Source organism: Leucopleurus acutus (assembly GCF_964270905.1).
Source record: "Leucopleurus acutus genome assembly, chromosome: 17".
Lineage (NCBI taxonomy): Eukaryota > Metazoa > Chordata > Mammalia > Artiodactyla > Delphinidae > Leucopleurus > Leucopleurus acutus.
This window is the reverse complement of record NC_139159.1, coordinates 11,826,066-11,850,390: the sequence shown is the minus strand read 5'-3', so window position 1 is coordinate 11,850,390 and position 24,325 is coordinate 11,826,066. Positions and strand designations below refer to the sequence as shown.

The 24,325-nt window shown below is 39.4% G+C and overlaps 1 protein-coding gene across 1 annotated transcript in view; it reads right to left on the bottom strand.

The window, feature by feature from the left end:
- The window catches only part of DNAJC5B (DnaJ heat shock protein family (Hsp40) member C5 beta), a gene marked incomplete at its 3' end in the record, with an annotated part of 68,272 nt that overhangs the window by 9,564 nt on the left and 34,383 nt on the right, over positions 1-24,325 (bottom strand). Inside the window, exons 3-4 of the mRNA XM_082859043.1 lie at positions 7,591-7,804; positions 4,119-4,290 (exon numbers count right to left, since the gene is read on the bottom strand). Of these exons, the coding sequence (XP_082715169.1) occupies positions 4,119-4,290; positions 7,591-7,804 (386 nt within the window). The remainder of the gene's footprint in view (positions 1-4,118; positions 4,291-7,590; positions 7,805-24,325) is intronic.

Sequence of the window (24,325 nt, the reverse complement as noted above, 5' to 3'; positions counted from 1 at the left end):
AACTTATCTCTTGTATTTTTGGTTTGCTTTGCCAGGGTATTTAGAGATAACAGGTTTCCATTTATGCTCATTTCTATACCTGCTTCCTTCCTTTTCTTTTTTCTTCATTTTTCTCTTTCTTTTCCTTCCTTCCTTCCTTCCTTCTGTGCTTCCTTTCCCTCCCTCCCTCCCTCCCTTCCTTCCTTCCTTCCTTTCCCTCCCTCCCTCCCTCACTCCCTCCCTTCCTTCCTTCCCTCCCTCCCTCCTTCCTTCCGTCCTTCCTTTCCCTCCCTCCCTCCCTCCTTCCTTCCTTCCTTCCTTCCTCTCTTTCTCTCTCTCTCTCTCTCTCTCTCTCTTTCTCTCTCTCTCTCACACACACACACACACACACACACACACACACACACAGGGTCCCAGGAAATGGTGTTCTATCTCAAGATGTTCTGTAAAGCCCTCTTGACTGGTAGAATTCTGACTGCATTGTGGCCTTTATCTAACAGAGCAGTATAAGGTCTAAATGAGCTTGTTTTAAATATAACACTCAAAATTTCACAAAGTGGAACTTCTAATTTGTGAACATTTGAAAGGAAGGGAAATAACCTGGTATCCGTCACCTTTATCTTTCAAGCTTCAAATTTTCCAAGACAAAAAAGGGGGTATGGACAACCCCCCAAGACACTGTCTCTCTTCTATTTGCTCCTAATTGATTCATAAGAATAATAGAATTCCCCTGTGTTCCTAGAATGCCACTGGGATTATATTTTTATTCTGAGAAAGAGATGGGAATCAGTTTACAAGTTCTAAAATTACCAGGGAATATTGAAGATGCCACTGTTTTGAACTTCCCTCCTTTATTTCTTAAGGGTAGAAGTTAGATTACATTCTTTCACATACTTGAAAGAGACACAATAACCCAAGCAAATCTCTCCTCTCTACTAGCAAATCCCACCCTGTACCACTACTCTTGAACAGAAACTGTGTTTCTGTGGCTTGCAGCAACTCTGTATATAATTATTGCTAGCCATACTGGCATAACAATGGCTTTAGAGATAACTCCTATAGCTCACTATCCCAATTTAATTGCTTAGGGGACATGAAAATCCATGCCAGACATGGTGTCACACATTATGAATGTGTCCAGTGGGCTCTGATCCTGGAAGTATTGGGTGATGGAGGGGCAACAAGGTTTGAAATGTGTAGTCAGAATTGGTCTGTGGAAAAATTTCTTCCAAATTTACATCTTATATATGAAATAAACTAGATGGGAGTTTTCTTAAACCTGATAACAATCCCTAAAAAGTTAGACAACATTATCAATAATGAGTTGTAAAACTGAAACTTTTCTGATCTACCAGTAATAAAAAACAAATGTTGAAGAAACATGCTAGAGGAAGGACAGTAATTTTTCTATTCTCCCTAAGGAAGTGATACTAATGAAATTATTATTAAGTGAAGAGGCAATCAAAGAATACGCACCAGAAAGCATAGGGGGAAAGTATTATAAAGGTGTGTCAGGCAGTTAATTAAACTGTTGCTGTTTTTCAAATTTTATGATATTTAAGACATTTATCAGTTTTTAAGCTTTGCAATTTTTTTGTAATTTCTTTTTTTCATTATAAGTAAGTATTCACTTTCAGATCTAATTTTGTATCTGTAGTTTGATATTCTTTATCCCTAAAAGGACTGTCCAAATTGTGTAAGTTTCTGGCCCTTGAAAACCTTGATTAACTCTGCATAGGAGCTTTTAAATATTTAGGAATAGGATAGAGTTTTTCCTTTTGGTTAAGACTAACAGTAACACAGTCAAATGGGTTCGTGACTTACTAAGTCTGGAATCTGACCTCTGCAATGGAATTGGTAGCTCTGGGGTGTCAGAACTGAGAACAGTGAACGGCATGTAGATTTATCACCAACAACTCTGCAGGAAGGAAATCTGGGTGGAATTTGGCACTGAGTATGAATTTCTGTTCCAGAAAAGAAATCTTCTGCAAAGAAGGTCTGCTGAAATGCCCTGGTGGAGCCTTTATCTAATTTAAAAAGGAAAGACTTTGAGGCTTTTCAGAAAAGTGTGGAACACTGGATTTGAGGTATCTAGGTTCAGTTCACCTAGACTTGGTTTCCGCACTATAAAGGAAAAGTTAAGATAAGCTTGACACAGTGGATGCCGATGACAGTACTCTCCTATCTAACTGCCCCTTCCTGTCCTCTGTCAGTGACTGGACTGGGTTGATGGATATTATGGGAGATCCTATGAACAATGGGCCCAGCGACCCCTGACATGATCTAATAACAGTTTATCTCCCTCAAAAGAGCAGATGAGATGAATGCACTGGGCTCATCATTCTCACTTTTTTTTTTTGCTGTACGCGGGCCTCTCACTGCTGCAGCCTCTCCCGTTGTGGAGCACAGGCTCCGGACGTGCAGTCTCCGGACGTGCAGTCTCCGGACGCGCAGGCTCAGCAGCCATGGCTCACGGGCCCAGCTGCTCCACGGCATGTGGGATCTTCCTGGACCGGGGCACGAACCCATGTCCCCTTCATTGGCAGGCGGACTCTCAACCACTGCGCCACCAGGGAAGCCCCCGGGCTCATCATTCTTAAGCAATTTATGCCGAAGTCACTGACTCTTCCCTGAAGAAGAGTTTATACGTGTGTATCTCTGTTTAACCCATTGACGAGTAATACAGCTTGCTTGCTGTTTTTGGTATGTATGCCCTGTTAGAAGATTTGTCATCTTATATCCCAAATGAAGCAAAAGAAAGTTGTAATTGTATTTCACGATGGGCCTACAATTTGGCTCCAGGGGCAGTAATACAAAATGGTAAGAACAAACCCCCTGTTTGCCAGACTGGCCACCCAGTGGTCCCCCTGGGAAGGAATCACAGCTTGCAGGAAAATCCCTTCTGTCCTCTCTGATCTCCCAATCCTAAAATGGTCTGAGACTAAGTACAGTTCACATGATCGAAGACTCCTTTCTTTAAGCTGGACTCGGGGTGGGTAATAACTGGGTATTACTTAGCACCACATTTGATAGGGAATTTGAAAGTATCTGGAAGCCTTTAAACAGTCTCTCCTCTTTCTGATGTCCTGGAATTTCTGCTTCATTGTGATCAAAGGAATCAGAGTATAGTACACAGAAGTGCACTGTGCCTGATTTCCGCAGTTCTGACAGCAGCGGGTCACAGTCTGAATTGTTTATTTGGCTGTCCAGGCTTCTTTGTGACTTAGTGATGAAGTCTATTACCCAGAATAATGATGCATTCTGCAGGAGAAAATGACAGTAGGATTATGGCTGCAAGACAGAAAGCATGATGGCAGGTTTGACTCCAGTTTGTTTAAACAAAGGCATTTCCCAGAGAATATGAAGTATTCCTGATGATATGAATTCTGTGAGATTGTTGTCTTTCTTTACATTTTTTCGTTGTCATTGCTGGGTCTAGTGAACTTGAAGAATCGAGTAATCTATCACGGCCATGCATACACATTGACAGGCATGTGCAGGTGGTTTAACAAAGCAAACAGTCCCGTTTATATCAGACAGTATTCTTGATGCTGGTTTGAGGCTAGCTCTGAATGTGTGGTTTTGGAAGGAAGCTGCATTTCTGGGGAAGAAAGACTACCCTCCCCCAGTTTTACCCAAAACTCTTTATCAAGTAATCAAAAGGAAGAAAAGTCAAGGGTTGTCGACTTCTCTTGATGTCCATTCCCTTCTATCTGAATAGAGATCCTAAAGTAACAGGCAGAAATGCTTCTCCTGGGAGAAATTTCTGCCTTGGTTCTCCTACCTCCTACCCCTGGGCACTCCCACCCAAACCTCCCTGAACCCACAGTTCACTCTTTCGTAATGAGACTGTGAATTGTGCTAGCTTTGCCTTGGGATCATAAGCTCAGATGTGAGTTCATCTGATTTTGCATATTTCATGACTTCTTTCTGACAGTGTTAGGTTCTGCTTTTCTCTGTGGCTGGTAAAGGTAACTGTCCTTTCATCCTCTCCAAAAGGGGTACCAAAGGTAAAAGTCTATGGCACTCCCCCCATTTGGTTGTATCTCTCTCACTTTAGTGATCGCCATCGCCATGGGGCTGGTGCTTGGCCAGGCCTATGAAGAGACACCCCCTACTCTGTTCTCATCTTGCTGTACCTTTTTCTATGTCAGTCTTGATCTGCTCCTCAAGATCCTCTGGGGACACATAGAAGTCCTCTTCTGGCATCGATGACTTAGGCCGGCAGCGTCCACAGCAGCAGTTGCAACAGCAGCAGAGACAGCAGCAGAAATAGCAGCCGGTCAAGAGGCCAATGATGACAAACAAAGCCTAGGGGAACCAGAGGCAAAGCAAAACAGGGGTGAGGGGTAGTGGGGTGTAGGAGACCCCAGAAATCAAGTGTGGACCCATGTACCTCCAGAGACCTGAAGGCATCACAGTTCACCCCAGACACCACATATTCACCCTCATCCTTATTCCATGGAGGACTATCTTTTTAGTTTCCTTGGAAACAAATGCCTCACAGAGTTTCGCCTAACAAGTTAAGCCAGGAACAAGTGACTTGCAGCCAAATAATGAAGTATGACATTTTCTTCTTTATTCTTAAGCCATGGTGATCATTATTAAGAGCAGAGCAAACAAACAAACCAACAAACATAACCTCTACAGGTCACATGGGCTAACCAAGGGCACGGAATCATTCTCACCAAGAAGAGCTAGGGATAGCCAGTCCTGACACCACCGCATTCCTCTCAGTCACCACGTCCTGCAGTCTCTCTCCTCACCATCTCTGCCCCCTCCCCATTGCCTCTCTCTTGATTGGTAGGGCTTTAGAATGGATCCCCTTATCTCTGCTCTGGACACTTCAGTAGCCTCCTAACTGACCTACCTGCTTCCCCTCTTGCCTCTAGCCCACTCTGCACATTGCTGCTGGAGGTTTCTGACATGTTCTCTTGAACCCATGCAGCGACTCTCCTGCCTCTTAGAAAAGGCTGGAGCTCCTTATTAATGGTCATCTGGCCTCTTCCAGTGCCTTCCCTGCACCAGCATGGCCCTGTTCCTGCCATCCTTGCAGAGCTTTGCTCTCTCTATGGAACCATCTGCCTAGACACCCACTGTCCCATTCCCTAGTCATCTAGAAAATACCCACTCCGTGTTTAAGATTATCTCAAAGATCCTCTGTCTGACATCTTTCCTGATTCCCATGTCCTCCAGAACAATTACTCCCTCCTTTGTGCCCCAACTGCATGCCATACAAATGTCCACTATAGTCTTATTTTGTTGACACTTTAAGACAGTGATGAGTTTATAATTCTGTCTCAGACTGTGAACTTCTTCAAGGCTAAACTATATGTTAGTTGTCTTTCAATCCCTCCTCTACCTAAGGATTTAGTACCTGGAGTGTGGTAGACAGGAAGTGCCTACTGAATTAATGAAGGTATTAATTGATTAGTAGATAAACAAATGATTTGTTCCTCCTAGTGAACAGCACCAGGATTTCCCCACGAGCATATAAAAGGTTTCCTCACTAAGTTTGCCATAGCTAAAAGATTAAACTCTCCCAATCCAATTTGAAGTGAAAACAATCCCATTTTTGTTAACTGTGCAAAATACGTTTATGATTTTATTGAAAGTATGTTAGTTGAAATAGAAAGTGATTTTATACACCCTCACACCTATAATCTTTTTGCTATGGATTCTCTACATCTTCAGAGTCATACATTTCTTAAATTACTCTGAAAAGTATAAAAACACTTCCTCCTCACCAACTGCCTCTAAGACCCTCCTGTGCAGTGTTCCTGAGCCAGTGCCCCAACAAGCACCCCCTTTTTTTTTTACCTACTTTTGACCTTTTTTGCTTTCACTATTCCATTCCCATATTTTTTCTCCTCTCTGAAAATTTCCTTTGATACATGTATTGTTTTGTTCTTTAGTTATTCCAACTAGATTATTTGCCTGTTGCAGAAATAACCTTGCCTTATCCTTGCAGTGCTTAGTGCAGTACCAGGCATAAGTAGGTGTCCATTGTTTTAAAAATATTTTCAAATTGGTACACTGATTCATACATGTAATGCATACTTAATACATGATCACTGTGTACCAGGCCACTCTAAAGGGCACTGGGCAGTTAGGCTTTGGCACAAGCAGAAGGGGAAGGTAGATTTCTTTGTAGCCTTATTTTTAAAGAGCCACATCAGGAATTATTTTATGTATATCTCTTACACTACTGAACAGCTTCTGCTTGTCTATATGAATTTTGATCAATTTTGTCAACTTCCTGGGCAAGGAAATCTATTCTCCTTTTTATGCAGGTAGGCCCCAATATGCAGTCAGGTGCTAGTGTGTAAATTATCTAGAACTCCAGATATACCTTCCCATGGAAATAGTGTCATACCTGGGGGTTAGTTTCCCACAGAAGCCTGTATTTTACATAAACATTCAAACTATCATCATAAATGACATTGACAATATGTACACTCTCATTCTAAGTTCCACATCCTCTAGGCAGAAACTTGTCTCCCTCCCAAGTCTTGAGTGATAAAAAAGAGGAGGTTTCAGTGGGATTCCCAGTTATCCCCAAGAAAAGGAATTCTGAGGACTGCAGAAGGCAAATGAGGCTTTAGGCTGCAGACTCTCTCTCCCCATGCCTATGAACAAAAATATATTCTCTCTCGTCCTGTGTATATAAAACTATTCAATTTAGCAAGATTTATTTTAGCGGAAGAAAGTAGCAGAGTACTACTGAACATGACATCTGCCTCTGGAGATCTGCTGTTTCTTTATTAATTACAACTCATATGAATGTGAGTTCATCTGATTTCACAAAATGTGTGAACTGTGAACTTACTACATGTATGTGAACTGTCCAAAAAAGATGCAGATGGACCATATATATGATTTATATGTAAATATACTTTTATCAGAAGATAAGGATATTAATACTCATAAACAAATATAAAACTGTCACCAAGCATGCATATACTAGGGATTCTTAGGAAATCCCACAAAATTTACTGTCAAAAGTCAATTCCGGTCGCACTAAGTCCTTAAAAATCTTGCCTTTTTCTTGACTAGATATCCTTTTTCTCTCTCTCTCTTCCTCTCTCTCACCAACTCAGTGTGCTGCCCTATTTAATTCTTACCTTTTTCCCCTCATTTCCTTCTCCACTACTTCCCAGCAGGCTCCATGTGAACCTATGACCTAATTACCATGTATTCTCCGCAGTACTGTGTTTGCTGATGTAGCCTATGCTATAGATAGGAAAGTACATGGCTAAATTTGTCCCATAATAATTTTTAAGCAGTTGTCACACTAATAAATTATTTTAGGTTTTCAGCAGTGAGTCAGTTCTTAATTTGTCATTATGGGGGTAGGGAGGGCAGTCAGAATTAACCTGAAGCTTCAAATTCAAATCTAATTAATGTCTAGAAGTATTTTAAGCCATGCTGTATTTTATAATTACTTGGTGAGCTAAAGCAAAAACGATCCTTAAATAACAGCTCCTTTTATCTGTAAGAGTTTAGTAATATAGCAAGGTTAGACTTTCTTTGAGATGGAGTCTAAAAGAGTGAATAATATCATGATCTTCTAAGAAATTGTTTTCAAGAGAAACAAAGCATCCAATTCACCTTTGCCCACCAGCTTGACAGCATGAAGTAGGTATTAACATTTTCCTCTCCAAATTGCTCGGCCACATAGAGTCCCAGTGATCCGTACTTGTCGTATATGTTTCTTTTTGACGTGTCAGTTAGTATTGCGTGGGCGTTGTTGATTTCTTTAAACCTCTCAGCAGCACCTGCGTCATCTGGATTCTTGTCTGGATGGTGTTTCAAGGCCAATTTTCTTTTAAAATTTAAAAAAAAAAGTGAGGAAAAGTGTTACTTGACAGGTGTTACAACGACATTTTAGAAGGGCATTATTCATTTGTACATCTTTTATACGTGTAAATACCATGAAATGTTACATTTCATAATAATGTTGATTCAACTAAGCAAGTTTCCATTAAATGTTGCCTCGTGTTTCTAATGTGCAGGCACCATAGTATTGTTTCTCCCCTCACATCCTCAAAGGAATTCTCAATAGCTGCATAGCTGTTGAGTCTTAGACATTTTGCCATTGGCAAATATGTGAAGTTTATTTTTACCTGGAAGCTCATCGGTAGCCCACCTCAACATGCAGAGGCCTTTAAGAGTTCCAGCAATAGGACCAGTTTATACCACAATTTCATCTAGAACTGGAAGACTTTTCCAGAATTAACAAAACTTCACACCACATATTCTAAAAGTTAAAACTCAACTGTCAAAAAAAAATCTCTGATTTAAACACCCTTGAATAAATATTATGACCCTTTCACAATTTTTTTACAAATCCTAACTCCCTTTTGTTTTTATGGACAAATACCGTGACTTACCTTGTATTCAAATGTGTATTTGACCTCTTTTCAAATAGGTCTTCCCATTTCAAATAATCTGTAGAAATTTACTTGTGAGTACAAGGCCCTCTCTCCTCTGTGGATCATAAAGCAATTCCATAAGGCTATGAGTGTGTGTTGTATTGCATTGTGTGTGTATTGGGGGCAGAGGGGTGATTTGTGAGTGTTCTTTATTCTTCAGTTATAATCAAGTATTAAAAATGTAAAATGGGGCTTCCCTGGTGGCGCAGTGGTTGAGAGTCCGCCTGCCGATGCAGGGGACGTGGGTTCGTGCCCCAATCCGGGAAGATCCCGCATCCCGCATGCCGCGGAGCGGCTGGGCCCGTGAGCCATGGCCGCTGAGCCTGCACGTCCGGAGCCTGTGCTCCACAACGGGAGCGGCCACAACAGTGAGAGGCCTGCGTACCACAAAAACAAACAAACAAAAAAAACTTTTATAATGTTTACTACATGCCAGGACTATTGTAAGCCTGTTATAAATATTAATTCATTAATCTTCACTGCAGCTCTATGAGACTGGTATTATAATAATCCCATTTTACAGTTAGGAAATTTAGCCACTGAGAGGTTAAGTAATTTGTCCAACATCATACAGCTAATAATTAGAACCAGGCTTTGAACACAGGCAATCTGACCCTGAGCATTATGCTGCCTCCTACATATTTTTGAATTAGAAAAGAAAGACATTGCAAGGACTTTGGCTTTTGGTCTAGGTGATGTGGGAAGCTCCTGGAGTGCTTTGAGAAGAAAAGTGGTATGATCTGATTTTAGTTTAGAAGGATCACTCAGTCTTGGAGAGGACAAAGGCAAAAGCAGGAGACTCTTTCAGGGGAAGTTCATGGTGGTTTGGACCAGCGTGGTAGTGGATGATTAGTTGGAAGTGGTTGGGTTCTGGTACACTTTGAGGGCTAGCTGATGGATTGGTTGTGGGATGTGAAAGAAAAAGGAATGAGGGGTGGCACCGAAGTTTTGGCTTGAGCAACTGGAATTTTGGAGTTACTATTTAAAGAGTTGGCAAGAGATTTTTTTTTGGTAGTAGGCAATGATTTGCTAGGATTCACAGTTCTATTTTGAACACCTGTGAGATGCATATGAGACTTACAAGTGTGACGGAGGTAGAGAGATATATGAGCCTGAGTTCAAATGAGAGTTACTCTGGGAGATGTACATTTGGGAGTTCTCAGCAGGTAGATGGTATTTAGAGCCATGGAACTGGAAAAGATTCCCAAGTGAGTTAGATCCAACATAAGTCCAAGGGCTGAGCTTTGGGAAGGAAGAACTACAGAGGAGATGAAGAAAGAAAGACCAGTGATGCAGAAGGAAAAATCCGGAGAATATGGGGTGATGGGATCCAAGTGAACAAAGTATTTCAAGGAAGAGGGTGGTCACCTGTGTCAAGTACTATTGACAGGTCATGTACAATGACAACTAAGAAGTGATCACTGGGTTTAGTGTTACAGAAATCTTTGGTGACCTTGACACGTGCACACACATACACACATAACACGTCTACACATGCATATATGCACATACACACACAGACAATTGTATATATGTCTTTATATAGGGAAAATAAAGCATAACAATAAGTAGAAATAAAGAGAAAAATGAAAGGTTATAACCATGCTTAACTGTGATTATAGCTGAGATTATAGGTGCTTCTTTGTTTATTCTTGTTATAAAAAAATATACATACTACTTGTGCAGTTTCCTTCCCTAAGTATTTTTAAGCTCCAGTTAAAAATTTTATGCTCCTTTAATAACTGAAAGTTTAGAGTTTGTTCCCTTAAATGACCCACTACCAAATTAGAGGGGGGGAGGAAGGAAGAAAGAAGTCCTCAAACTTTAATAATACAACAATCATTATCAGAAAGTCTCAAGTGGATTCTTTAAGCACATTAATTTTAATGGCTCAATATTCCTGGAATTCTCACTCTGTGCCCTGGAATACAATTGCAGCATTTTCCCCTACCAGTTCCAGAGATCATGTCCAGGCCAACCAAATGCAGAGGCTCTTACTTCTGCCCTGAAAGAAAAAAATCCCTGGAAAATGCCTCTTTACATATATTTCTTTATTTCTAGGGTTCAGTTGTAGACCGATGCACACACTACCCAAGACTTATCCGGAGAAATGTGTCATTTTAAGCTGCTTGGATCTTTGTCAGCTTTCAAGGGCAGACGCACTCAACTATTTATCACATTCCTCTAACAATGGAGCTGGCAAATTCAGAGGGCTGGAGCATCTCCATTTGTAACAAATCCAATTCCTGGTAATCAGCAGCGCTCTGACTCCTCATGGCAGATGCTCTTGGCCCTGAGGAATCCTCAGGAAATGTGGCTAGCAGAGGCAGCTGCCAAAGTTACACAATTGCTCAAGGAGGTAGTTGATCGATGACTCACCCCCTTGGTGGTGTCTGTACGGCAGGAAAACACGTATGGAATTTAGGGTGAAAGGAGAGTTGCTTGGAGTACATTTAAATATAACATTGCCTATTCACTTTAAAGATCTTCCTTATAATTTCTCATTTTATACTCAAAAGTGATGCAATGTTCAACCAGAACATGAGCCTTTAATTCCAAATCTCTCTATACTCTTAGTCACTGTTAATCTGGTATGGCTATAACTAATATTAGAAATAGCATCAATACCTGTAATTTCCACTTCAAAATCCAATAACAGCCTTCAACTGAGTGGCAGATAGGATCAACGTGGATTTATAGTTGTAACTACCAAAGGCTCCTAAGATCTACCTATTTTGAGTCAGTGGAATAATTCTAAAAATTGTAATGCCCAATTCTCTTTCTCACACCATCTAACACTCAGGTGAGATCTACCTACTATTCTCTACCAGTCTGTGAATCACCTAAGACCCAGTTCTGACCATGTTGCCCCAGCTCAAGACCAAATCTATCTCCATGGGGTTGGAATGTCAGAGGAGACCTTCTTGTTTGGAAAGGCTGGCCCTGAACCTCAGGGAACTAAGTTCCATCATGACATAGCTGTATCTATAGCTGCCTTTCCCCACTCAACACATTTTTAGCTGCCTTCTCCAATTATCTTTTGTTGCTTCCTATTTCAAAGATTTCCCCATTGCTGTGTGACTTTCTGCTAAACTCCCTCAGCCACAAAGTTTATTGCCCCTCCCATGTCCCAGAAGAAAGCTACCTGCTACCTAAAATGAAAGAGTAGAAGAGGGAGGGTGAGGCACTGGTTTCTTCCTATATCCTAGAACCGTTAAAAGTGCCCTCATGGCAGAGGCAGCATCATCAACAGCAAAGGTAGCAAAAAAAAAAAGAAAAAAATCTGAGCTCATATTACATATAGACTATTATTTCTAGGAAAAAAAACTGACTATAACGGGAAGAAGACTGGTGGTAGATAGGAAAATGAACTGCTATAAACCAGAGTTTTCAGGTGAAAACAAACCCTAGACTAGTAACCCTACGTGTTTGGCAAGTATTGCAACTATGGAACTTAATAGTATGTCTTCATAGTAGAAGTTCAGTGGAACTCTTGTGCCCTCTTGGACTCAGGCAACACCCAAGTGAAAGTATAAGAAACCAGTATATGAATTCCAATGCACATCTCCCTGACATTTAGTATTGACAGACATTTTAATGTTTGACGGTCTGGTAGCTTGTGTGTGTGCATGTGTGTGTGCGTGTGTGTGTGTATATATATATATATCCCTTTGTGGTTTAATTTGTATTCTAATTACTAATGAGGCTGATATATATGTCATTTGGATATCCTCTATTTAAGTGTATGTTGGTCTTTCACCAGTTTTTAGTTTCATGTTTAAAATGAATTTGTAGGATTTAAAATATAGTATTCTATATATGAATTCTTTGTCAGTTTATGTATTGCATATGTATTCTCTGTTTCTAAGGCTTTTTTGTTGTTGTTAGTTTCCTTATGGAAGCTTTTGGAGAACAGAAATTCTTTTTTTAACTGTTTTTTTTAAATTTATTGGAATATAGTTGATTTACAAAGTTGTGTTAGTTTCAGGTGTACAGCAAAGTGATTCAGTTATACGTATACATATATTCATTGTTTTTCAGATTATTTTCTCATATAGGTTATCACAGAATACTGAGTAGAATTCCTTGTGCTATACAATAGGTCCTTGCTGGTTATCTACCTTATATGCAGTAGTGTGTGTATGTTAATCCCAGGCTCCTGATTTATCCCTCCCCCCTATGTTTCCCCTTTGGTAACCATAAGTTTGTTTTCAATATTGGTAGGTCTGTTTCTGTTTTGTAAATAAGTTCATTTGTATCATTTTTTAAATTAGATTCCACATATGAGTGATGCCTTATATTTGTCTTTTTCTGTCTGACTTCACTTAGCATGATAATCTCAAGGTCCATCCATGTTGCTGCAAATGGTATTATTTCTTTCTTTTTTATGGCTGAGTAATATTCCATTGTATATATATGTACCACATCTTCTTTATCCATTCCTCTGTCGATGGACATTTAGGTTGCTTCAATGTCCTGGCTATTGCAGATAGTGCTGCAATGAACATTGGGGTGCATGTACCTTTTCAAATTATAGTTTTCTCTGGATATATGCCCAGTAGTGGGATTGCTGGATCATAGGTGGCCCTATTTTTAGTTTTTTAAGGAACCTCCATACTGTTCTCCATAATGGTTGTACCAACTTATGTTCCCACCAACAGTGTAGGAGGGTTCCCTTTTCTTCACACCTTTTCCAGCATTTATTATTTGTAGACTTTTTGATGATGGCCATTCTGACCGGTGTGAGGTGGTACTTCATTGTAGTTTTGATTTGCATTTCTCTGATAATTAGCGATGTCGAGCATCTTTTTATGTGCTTTTGGCCATCTGTATGTCCAGAAATTCTTAATTTTAATTAGTTTAATTAATCAATCTTTTCCTGAATTAGGGAAGATATTGTCTTATAAACTCTTTAAAATCTTTATAGATTTGCCTTTCACATAGAAGTCAATGACCCATTTGTAGTTGATTTTTTAATGCGGTAGAAAGTAAGCATACAATTTCATTTTTAAAATATGGATATCCAATTATCCTAGCATCATTTATTAAAAAGATAAAATCCTTTCCCTGTATTTTAAATAGGATCTCTATTCTGCTCCATTGGTCTATTTGGCTACTTCTGGGCTAATAAAGTCTTGAATATTATACCTTTAAAATATGTCTTAGTATCTTAAAGAGCAAGTTCTTCCATACTGTTGTTCTTCAGGAGTTCTGTGGCTGTTCTGGGCCCTCTGTATTTCCACATACATTATAGAATTAAGTTTGTCAGTTTACACACACACACACACACAGACACACACAGACACACACACACTCTCTCTCTACTGGGATTTTTATTACAATTGCATTTGACTCTATAGATTAATTTGGACATTGATATTTGTATGGTATGTCTACTTATTTAGAACTCAAAGTTTATTGTTTTACCATTTAGGTTCTGCATATATTTTATTAGCTTTATTTCTAGGAACTTATTTTTGTGTGGTTTTGATATTAAAATATTTTTCTTAATTTATTGCAGATGTAAAAGATTTTTATATATTGATTTTTTATCCTACAAACTTAAGCTCATGTATTAATTTTAATAAATTATAGGTTCTTTTGCATTTTCTACATATACAATCATATAATCTGCAAATAATGAATTTTTTTTCATTTCAATTCTTATATCATTTTATGTTTTTCCTTATTGTCCTGGCTAAGACCCTCCAGTATGATGTCAAGTAAGAGTGACTAAAGCAGACACTCTTCTTTCCTTCTTCTTTTACTAATTCACTAAGAATGAATGAATATTGAATTTTAATCAAATGTTTTTTCTGCATCTGTTGAGAAGATACATTTTTTCTTTGTTAATCTGTTAATGTGATTGATTTCTTAGTGTTAAATGACACTTGTGCTCCTGGGATAAACTCAACTTAATTATGTATTATTTTACTTATTGCTGGACTCAGTTTTCTAATATGTGCATTTAATTCTGTAAAGTACTACTTTAACTACATTCCACAAGTTTTAATATGAAACATTCAGTTTTAGGTATTTTCTAATTTTAATTGTGGTTTATTTTACCCAGGAGTTATTTTAAATTGTGCGTCTGAATTTTCAAACATATGGGGATTTTCTAGCCATCTTTTCGTTTTTGCTCTCACTACAGTGCAGCTTGATTGCACTGCAGTGAGAGAACATATTCTATATGATTTAAATCCTTCAAAATTTGAGATTTGCTTTATGGCTCATTATATGTTCAGTTTTTATACATGTTCCATGTGTACTTTAAAGAATTTGTATTCTGTACCTGTTGGGTGCTTTGTGCATATATAAGAACAATAAATTTTCTTTGCTAATTTTTTTTGTTCAAATCTTCTGTATTCTTTGCCATTTTATTGTTCTACAAGCAAGGTGTGTTAAAATCTCCCACTATTACTGTAGGTTTGCATATTTCTCCTTATAGTTCTGTCACTTTTTGCTTTCTGTAGTTTAGGCCATGTTCTTTAGAAGTATACAAATTCACAACTGTTATATATTCCTGGTGAATTGAACTTTTATCATTATGAAATACACCTCTTTTTGCCAGTAATACTTTTCGTCTTTACTTTGATATTAATAAAGCTACACCAGCTTTCTTTGGGTAGGCTTATACATAGACTATATTATTCTCTCATTTTATTTTCAAATTTTCTGTATCCTTATATATTAGATGTGTCTTTTGTAAACATATAGTTTTGGATTATTTTATTCACAGTGACAATCTTTTTCTTTTAATTGAAGCATTTAGTCTATGTTTACTCTTAATCTAATTGTTGATTTATTACAGGTTAAATCTACCGCTTCATTATATTCTTCTGTCCCATCTAAAGTATTTTTCTTTTCCTCTCCTTTCTTGCCTTCTGTTAGATTGATTATTTTTCATTATTATACTTTTTTCCCCTCTGTTGCTTTGGAAAATGCACAATCTTTTATTATTCCTTTTGGGGTTCGCCTAGAAATTAGAAAATCCCTGACTTATCAAAGTCTAAAGTCAATGTACTTTTGTCTTTCTCCAAGACAATATAAAAATCTTAGAACACTAACACTATTACTGTCTTCCCAACTTGTGTTGTTGGTAGCATGTACTTTAATTCTGTAAATCTTTTAAGCCCTCAAAAAATATTATTTAATACAATTAGTATATAACTGTCCCTCAGTATCCATGGGAAATTGGTTCTAGTATCCTCTGTGGATACCCAGATACGTAGATGCTCAAGTCTGATAGCTGGCCCTCCATATCTGTGGTTCCACATCTGAAGATTCAACCAATCATGGATTGTGTGGTACTGTGGTATTGGGGGAAAAAAATCCACATATAAGTGGACCCGTGCAGTTCAAACTCCTGTTGTTCAAGGGTCAACCGTATGATGATATTTCATGCACTTAGTATTTGTGTACATTTCCTCACATATTTTCCAATTTTGTTGCCATTAGTTATTTCCTGCATCACTGACCATACATCTGGCATCATTTTCCTTCTGTCTATGAACACTCTTTAGTATCTCTGTTAGTGTAGATCTGCTGATGATTAATTCTTACGGTTTTTGTTTAGCTTAAAAATGTCTTTATTTCACCTTCATTTTTGAAGAGTATTTTCCCTGGTTATAAAATTGTAGGCTATCAGTTATTTTCTTTCATCCGTTTTCTTTCATCCAGATTTCAGTTCATTGTCTTTTGGATTTCATTATCTCTTGAAAAACTCTGCTGTAAGTCTAATTTTTGTTCTTTTCCATAGGGGCTTTCCATCTTTGATTTTCAGCAGTTTTTCTGTGATGTGCTTAAATATAGACTTTTATTTCTTCTGGTTGGCTTTTATTGGGCTTCTGGTATATATGGATTGATATCATTCATGAACCTGGAAAATTCACATACATTATGTTTTCAAATAGCTTTCCCCTTACCCTCTGTCTACGCTTCTTTTCAGACTCCAGTTGCACTTATCTAAGACCTTCTTAATAGATCCTCTATGTATTTTATCTTATTGTTTTGTTTTTTGTCCTCTGTAATTCTTTCTGGTTATTTTCTTCTGGTCTGTTGTCCAGTCAGCTCTCTGACCTGTTAAACCTTGCCTTTGAATTCTTGAATTTCATTGTTGTATTTTTTTTTAGTTGTATAATTTATGTTTATTTAAAACATCTGGAATGTCCCTTTTCATAATTTTGACTTCTCTGTGAAAATTCTCAATCTTGTATTTTATCTTCTTGATCATAGATGTTTTAATGTCTTTATCTGATAATTCTAATACCTGAGTTTTCTGAAGTTCTGTTTCCGTTGTCTCCTTTCAGCTGATTCTTGTTCTTATTGTCTTAACTTGTGTCCTTGATTATCTCTGGTATGACAGATATTTAAAACTTATAAAGAATAATCGGAGTACTAAGAAGATGTTATACCAGAGAGAATTTTTATGTCCTACTTTCAGATGTCTGGAGGCATTTACAAAACTGGGATCATGTTAATCCAATATTAGGAATTGCGATTTTCTCAGTCACCCAGATGGCTCAAAGTTCAGTTACAGTCCATACAAGGGTGGTGTTTCCATTATCTGTTTCTGTGTAACAAGCTACAGTAAAATTTAGTAGCTTAAACCAACAAGCAGTTTATTTATTTGCCTACCTCGTTGTAATTGGGTAGGACTTTGTGGGGACAGTTTGTCTTTGCTCTGTTTGCCTTTGACTGGAACTGCTCAACTTTAGCTGAAGGATCTGCTTCCAAGATGCCTTCACTGACCTGCTGGTAAGTTGGTGCTGGCTGTGGCTGGAAGCGTAGCTAGGGCTGTTGGCTGGGCACTCTGTTCTCCTCCACGTGGCTTCTCCACGTGGCTAGGTGAGATGCCTCACAATGTGATGGTCTCAGGGTAGTCATATTTCTTAAATGTTGTCAAAAGTAGATTGCAAAAGTAGAAGCTGCTAGGCCTTTTTAAGATTTAGGTAAATCATCATTTCTGTCTTATTCTGTTAGTTAAATCAGGTCAGAAAGCCAGCCCAAATTCTAGAAGACTAAACAGGATATGAATACCAGGAGATATGGTTTATGGAGGACTACCAAAGTAATTGTTAACCACAGATGGTTTACTTCCATTTTTGCCCTTTCTCCTGGGGTGCAGCGCTTTGGAGTCTAAATAGAATTGCGGGATTTCCATTCTTATGGGGCCAGGGTCCTGGTTTTTTCCCCCTTCTCTGAAGGCTGAGTCCTGCTCAGCCTCTCAGCTTCTCTTCTCCCATATCATGACCCAGTAAGCAGCAATTCTTTACTCTCAAATGCTTTTAAGATGTACATATATAAATATAATTTTCCTTTCAGTTTTTCTAGTTTTTAGCAGAAGGGAGAACTGGTACTTTACCTAGCCAGTGATAACCAGAAACTCCTGATTCAGAAATTCCTGGTTATCTTTCATGTTTATGGTCTCTTCTTTCAACTATATGTTAATTTCACAAAGAGCTTTTTCCCACTGTTATATGAATGAGCCAGAGAGTGCCTCTGTGTATTGACCCCCACATTGTTTATTTCTTTACTGCAGACTGAGACCCGTTAGCTCAAAAGCCCGCCAGTGTCAAACTCAAATTTTCATGCATTCAGTTATTTTTATTTTTTGACCACACCATGCGGCTTGTGGGATCTTAGTTCCCTGACCAGGAATTGAAACCAGGCCATCGGCAGTGAAAGAGCAGAGTCCTAACCACTGGACTGCCAGGGAATTCCCTCAGTTATTTTTCAAATAACCCAGACAAGCAGATGGCTAGCCATTCAGAGCCTGTCTACTTTACATATCTGCAAGACTCACTCCACATCTGCTGGCCATTGGCAAGACAGAGCCTTGTGGCTAGAAGACTCCAAGCTGCTATGGCCCTTTGGGACTCTCTGACTCAGAGACTCCGCACTGTGCTCCTGAGTGACACCACCTAGGTACATGAGCCCCCTTTCCAACCTTCCTCTCACCTGGGTGTTCCCTTGACCTCCTGCCTTTTTGATGATAACCCCCATGCCGTAAGCCTGTGGATGGTCTCACGCTGTGAGGAACTTCCCCTCTCATGCAACCCTGTTCAAGCACCATCCAGTAAAGCCTGCTGTGTTGCTGGCTCTTACGGTCATGTCTTTTCCGTTGACCAGCCGCCAAATCTCTCAACCCCCCACAGCCATTTCGTACGTTGGTACTGAGTACAGTTTCCCTCCTCCTAAGACACTGTAATACAGTAAGGTGCTGAGAAAAAGCTGGAATGAGAATGTAAGTGGGACTCAAGGAAGCAGGAGCCACTGGGCCAGGATTAGTGTAGAGTCAAGGGACAGCATAGCAAGGTCAGGGCACCATTTGACTTCACACTGCAAGTAACGATGCCCATACTACCCCTACTGTGTAAGTATTTCTGAAACACCTGCTGCCATAATGCATGATTCAAGTACTTTGACCACCAAGGCTTCATCCAGGGTCCTCTGAAGGCCACATTACACAGTCCTGTGATTTCCTCACACGTACAGATGGAATATCTGAGCAGCTCGCCCCAGAAATTGTTAAAGTTTTCTCTGGTTTTCTGGGATCCACAGTCACATTCAAGATTCAAGACAGATTGCATGAGGTAAAGATGGGAACCATAATTGATGGTCTATTTCAGAGAACAGTCCTTTCTCTCATATAGAATGACATCGAGAGTCCAGTGCTGACCTCTAGTGGCAGTTGAGTCAGTGATCCCATCGTGCTTCAATGATCCCTTGCCAGATTTTTTTTTTTTGCGGTACGCGGGCCTCTCAGTGCTGTGGCCTCTCCCGTTGCGGAGCACAGGCTCCGGGCGCGCAGGCTCATCGGTCATGGCTCACGGGCCCAGCCGCTCCGCGGTATGTGGGATCTTCCCGGACCGGGGCATGAACCCGTGTCTCCTGAATCGGCAGGTGGACTCTCAACCACTGCGCCACCAGGGAAGCCCCCTTGCCAGATTTTTACTAGAATTTTTACTTCATGAGGCGTTATGCTTGTTTTTTATTTTTTTAATATGACTTTAAAATACTTAAACTTCTGAAAAGTTCAAATGCCAATTGATAGAGCTTTGTTTTAGGTCATTTTCTGATCACTACAATTCTTTTCTGTGGCTAATTTTAAGAGCAGCTCTTTACCCTCCCTAATAAAATAGGATAGACTATAATATTTGTGCAAACACAGTGGATAAAATGTGGCCAATATTAGAAGTATTTGTCTATACCAGTCATAAGAGTACTACTTTAGGGGATGGAGACCTGAAGTTCGGACACCAGCAGGCCTCTGACAGCCTTCAGCAGGCCACTAAGATTGTGTGCTATATTTAATCCTTTTCCCCACAGCCTACGGCTCACCCAGAATCTGAGAGCTGCATATAATACAAAATCGCAGTATCTGGCCCAGGTTCCCATCAAAAGTTTCTGTGCCTCTAACCTTATTACATTTCCTGGGGAAATTTTTACGTTCTTGTTTTTTCAAAGCCGGCAATCTCTGTTGAACTCTGAGCATCAAGGGATCGTAAGACCAGGATGTAGGAGAAATGGCTTTACAAACCTTGTCTCCTTCTTCCAACAGCAGCTGCAGCCACTGGTTCTTGTCAAAGCCCTCAGCAGGCACTTGCTCTCTGTAAGCCTTCCTCCTGCTGGCTTCCTAGCTCAGGCTCAGTAATAGTGTATCATGTCAACGCTACAAGCAGGTCCTGGTAATTACCTGTAGCAGGCCCAGCCACTGGCCCTTGTCGGGCTCCCAATGCTCACTTTCTTGTCCTCCCTAAACCAATATTTTAAAACTACCAGGATCTATTCTTCTAGCCTGTCGATTTCACTGACTCAGTTTCCTTGACTATTTGGACTCAACCTTATGGTCATACTGTAGGAGTGCTACTCAAACCAATTTATTCACTTCCTTAAAAGTTCTGATTTCCTGTCATACCTCCAGGGAGATGACTCTAGCTATCCACTACTTCCACTCCCATTTCTGGGAGAGCAGTATTGCTGGAGAAGATTGCAAAGCTATGCAAATCAGGGGCAGTAAAGACAAACAGCTTCCCCCCTGTCCACAAGAAACCTCATTTCCTACTTCAAACGGGGTTCAAAGTTCATTAGAAAGAAACTCCTTCACACCCTTTTACTTCTGTACTTCTGCATAATTGCACCCATCTTTCCCTCCTCCTGTTATTTAAGGGAAGAAGAACCTCTCCTTTTTAAAATTAAATTTGCCAGTGTGTTCTAGACTCTATTTGTGCACTTTCCTAAATCCTGGTCCATCAGTCATCAATCTCTACCCCCAACTCCAGTATCTTCAATAATGTCTTCATTAGCTCCTTCTCCTCAGCAAGCAAACATGCTCATTGTTTGTTTGTTTGTTTTTATAAATTTATTTTATTTATTTACTTTTGGCTGTGTTGGGTCTTCATTGCTGCGCGCAGGCTTTCTCTAGTTGCAGCGAGCGGGGGCTACTCTTCGTACAGGCTTCTCATTGCAGTGGCTTCTCTTGTTGCGGAGCACGGGCTCTAGGCATGTGGGCTTCAGTAGTTGTGGCTCGCGGGCTCTAGAGCGCAGGCTCAGTAGTTGTGGTGCACGGGCTTAGTTGCTCCGTGGCATGTGGGATCTTGCCGGACCAGAGCTCGAACCCATGTCCCCTGCATTGGCAGGCAGATTCTTAACCACTGCGCCACCAGGGAAGCCCATGCTAATTGTTTTTTAAAAAGGGAAACTATTTTTTTTTGTCCTCCCCTCCCCTTCAAATTATTGAAATGTTAATTATCTCCTCCTTCCCTTCCCCATACACTACTTCAAAGTGTAGTTTACACAGGAAGGTTGCATTCTCAATATCCATTCACTCTTCAGCTCACTGTAATCTGACTTCTACTTCTAGGTCTCTGCTGAACTTGCTCTCCGTTCCACAACATCCTAACTGAAAAATGCAGTGGCCCATTTGCACCTTCATTCTACTTGGCCTTTCTGCAAGGTTTATTGGCCACTCCTTCTTTTCTCTTGGCTTCTAGGATGTTTTCCTGATTCTTCCCCTGCCCTGACTGAGAGGCTAGGCAAGGTAGTACAAACATGTGGGTCCCTTAGGGCCAAGGTTGGCAGGAGTGTGTCTTATCCAAAGTGACCAATGCACCAAAAGCAAGCGGTTATTCAAACACCGAGTAAGGATAGAGCAGACAAAGAACTGGGAAAGCAAGAGCAGGAACTGGAGTGTAGAGTGAACACATCAGAGACAGGATTTGATTCACTCCCTACAAGCCAGAGGATGGCCACTTCTCATAAAAGGACCAAGAACAGAGTGGATAATCCGACTGTGTTACTACAGTCATCTATGCTTATCATTTCTCCTCTGCCCACCAGTTAAATCAGTGGTTTTCAACATCTGGTATTAAAAATCATCTGTGAAGGGGTGTTCTTTTTAAAAACTCACATGTCGTGTCATATGTATGTCTTTCCTTTCTTTCTTTTTCTTTCTCTAGAACTTTTCTACATTGCAAACTGAAGCTTTGTATCTGTTAAACAACTAACCATTTCCTCCTTCCCTCAGTCCCTGGAAACCACAATTCTATGTTGTTTCTTTAAGTGTGACTACTTTAGATAGAAATTTGTTTTGTTTTGTTTAATGTATACGTGAATTGCTAGCTTCAAAGCTATTTAACACTTTATTAACAGCTTTGTTGGAATGCTATTATACTATTAATTATTTGATGCTTTTTTTTCCTATGGTAAAGAGCTAAGCACATTGTACAATATTAATGGCAAAGCATTATACACATATAACATCAAGTTATGACAATTTGATCTCTATTAAAAACATTTATAGCCTATTCTTTTTGCTTTTTTTATTTTGTATTTTCCTCCAGGACTTATTTATTTTATAACTGGAAGTTTGTACCTTTTGACCAGCTTCACCCATTTCACTCAGCCCCAGCCTCCACCTCTGGCAACCACCAGTCTGTTCTCTGTATCTATGAGTTTGGGGTTTTTTTAGTTTCTACGTATGAGTGAGATTACACATTGTCTTTTTCTGAGTTTTCACTTAGTGTAAAGCCCTCAAGGTCTATTCATGTTGTCAAAAATGGCAGAATTTCCTTCTTTTTATGGCTGAATAGTATTCCATTGAATATATATCACATTTTCTTTGTCCATTTATCCATTGATGGACACTTAGGTTGTTTCCATGTCTTGACCATTATAAATAGCGCTGCAGTTAACATGGGTACAGATATCTTTTCAAGTTAGTGTTTTTGTTTTCTTTAGATAAATACCAAGGAGTGGAATTGCATGGTAGTTCTATTTTTAATTTTAAGAATTTCCATACTGTTTTCCATAGTGGGTGCACCAACTTATATTCCTACCAACAGTGCGTGCAGGTTCCCTTTTCTCCACATCCTCACCAACAGTTGTTATTTCTTGTCTTTTTTTGTGTGTGTGCTGTACGCGGGCCTCTCACTGCTGTGGCCTCTCCCGTTGCGGAGCACAGGCTCAGCGGCCATGGCTCACGGGGCCAGCCACTCCGCGGCATGTGGGATCCTCCCAGACCTGGGCACGAACCTGTGTCCCCTGCATCGGCAGGCAGACTCTCAACCACTGGGCCACCAGGGAAGCCCTTTCTTGTCTTTTTGATAATAGTCCTTCTAACAGGTGTGAGGTGGTATCTCATGGTGGTTTTGATTTGCATTTCCCTGATTATTAGTGATGCTGAGCATCTTTTCATGTGCCTGTTGGCCATCTGCATTTCCTCTTTGGAAAAATGTCTATTCAGTTCTTCCACCCATTTTTCAGTCGGGTTGTTTGTTTTTTTGATGTTGAGTTGTATATGTATTCAGTTGTTTTTTAAATAAAATAGGAAAAAAGAGGAATTACAAACAAACAGATTAATTCTGTCTTTTATAGTTACCTATGAAGTTACTTTTACTGGTGTCCACTAATTCTTCATGTGGGTTCAAGTTAGTGCCTAATGTATTTGCATTTCAGCCTGAGGACTCCTTTTAGAATTTCTTATAGGGAAAGTTTGCTAATGACTCATTTATTTATTTCTCTAGAAATGTGTTGATTTCTCTTTCATTTTTGAGGGATAATTTTGGTAAATATGAAATTATTGGTTGACATATATTTTCTTTCACACTTTGAATATATCATCCTACTGCCTGCCTTCGGGCCTCATAGTTTCTAATGAGAAATCAGTTGTTGATCTTACTGAGGACCCTTTATACATGATGAGTCGCTTTTCCCTTGCTGCTTTCAACATACTTTTTGGCTTTGAACAGTTGTTTATGATGTGTCTCAGTGAAGATTTTCTTGAGTTTATCTTACTTAGAGATCATGGAGCTTCTTGGATGTGTAGATTAATATTTTTCATCAAACTTGGAAAGTTTTCAGCCTTTATTTCTTCAAATATTCTTTTCTCCCCTTTCTCTCTCTTTCTCCTCTCCTCTGGGACTCTTATTATGTATGTGTTGGTATGCATGATGGTGTATGCAGTGAAATTGACCTATCTTCAATTTCACTGTTTCTTTCTTCTGCCCACTCAAATCTACTATTGAGTCCTCTAATGAAATTTCCATTTTAGTTATTGTACTTTTCAACTCCAGAATTTCTATTTTGGTTCCTTTATATAATTTTTATTATTTTGTTAATATTATGTATGTGATGAGATATCACTTTTATCCTTTAGTTCTTCAGGCATGATTTTCTTTAGCCTTTGACATATTTAGCTTATTTAAAGTCTTTGTCTAATATGTCCATATTTGGAGCTTTCTCGGGGACAGTTTCTGTTGATCTTTTTTTCTCCCTGCATGTGGGCCTTTCTTGTTTCTTTGCATGGCTCATAATATTTTTTTTGAAAACTGGACATTTGAATAGTATAATCTGGCAACTCTACATTTCAGAATCTCCTCTTTCCCTGTGGTTTTCAGTTGTTGCTTGTT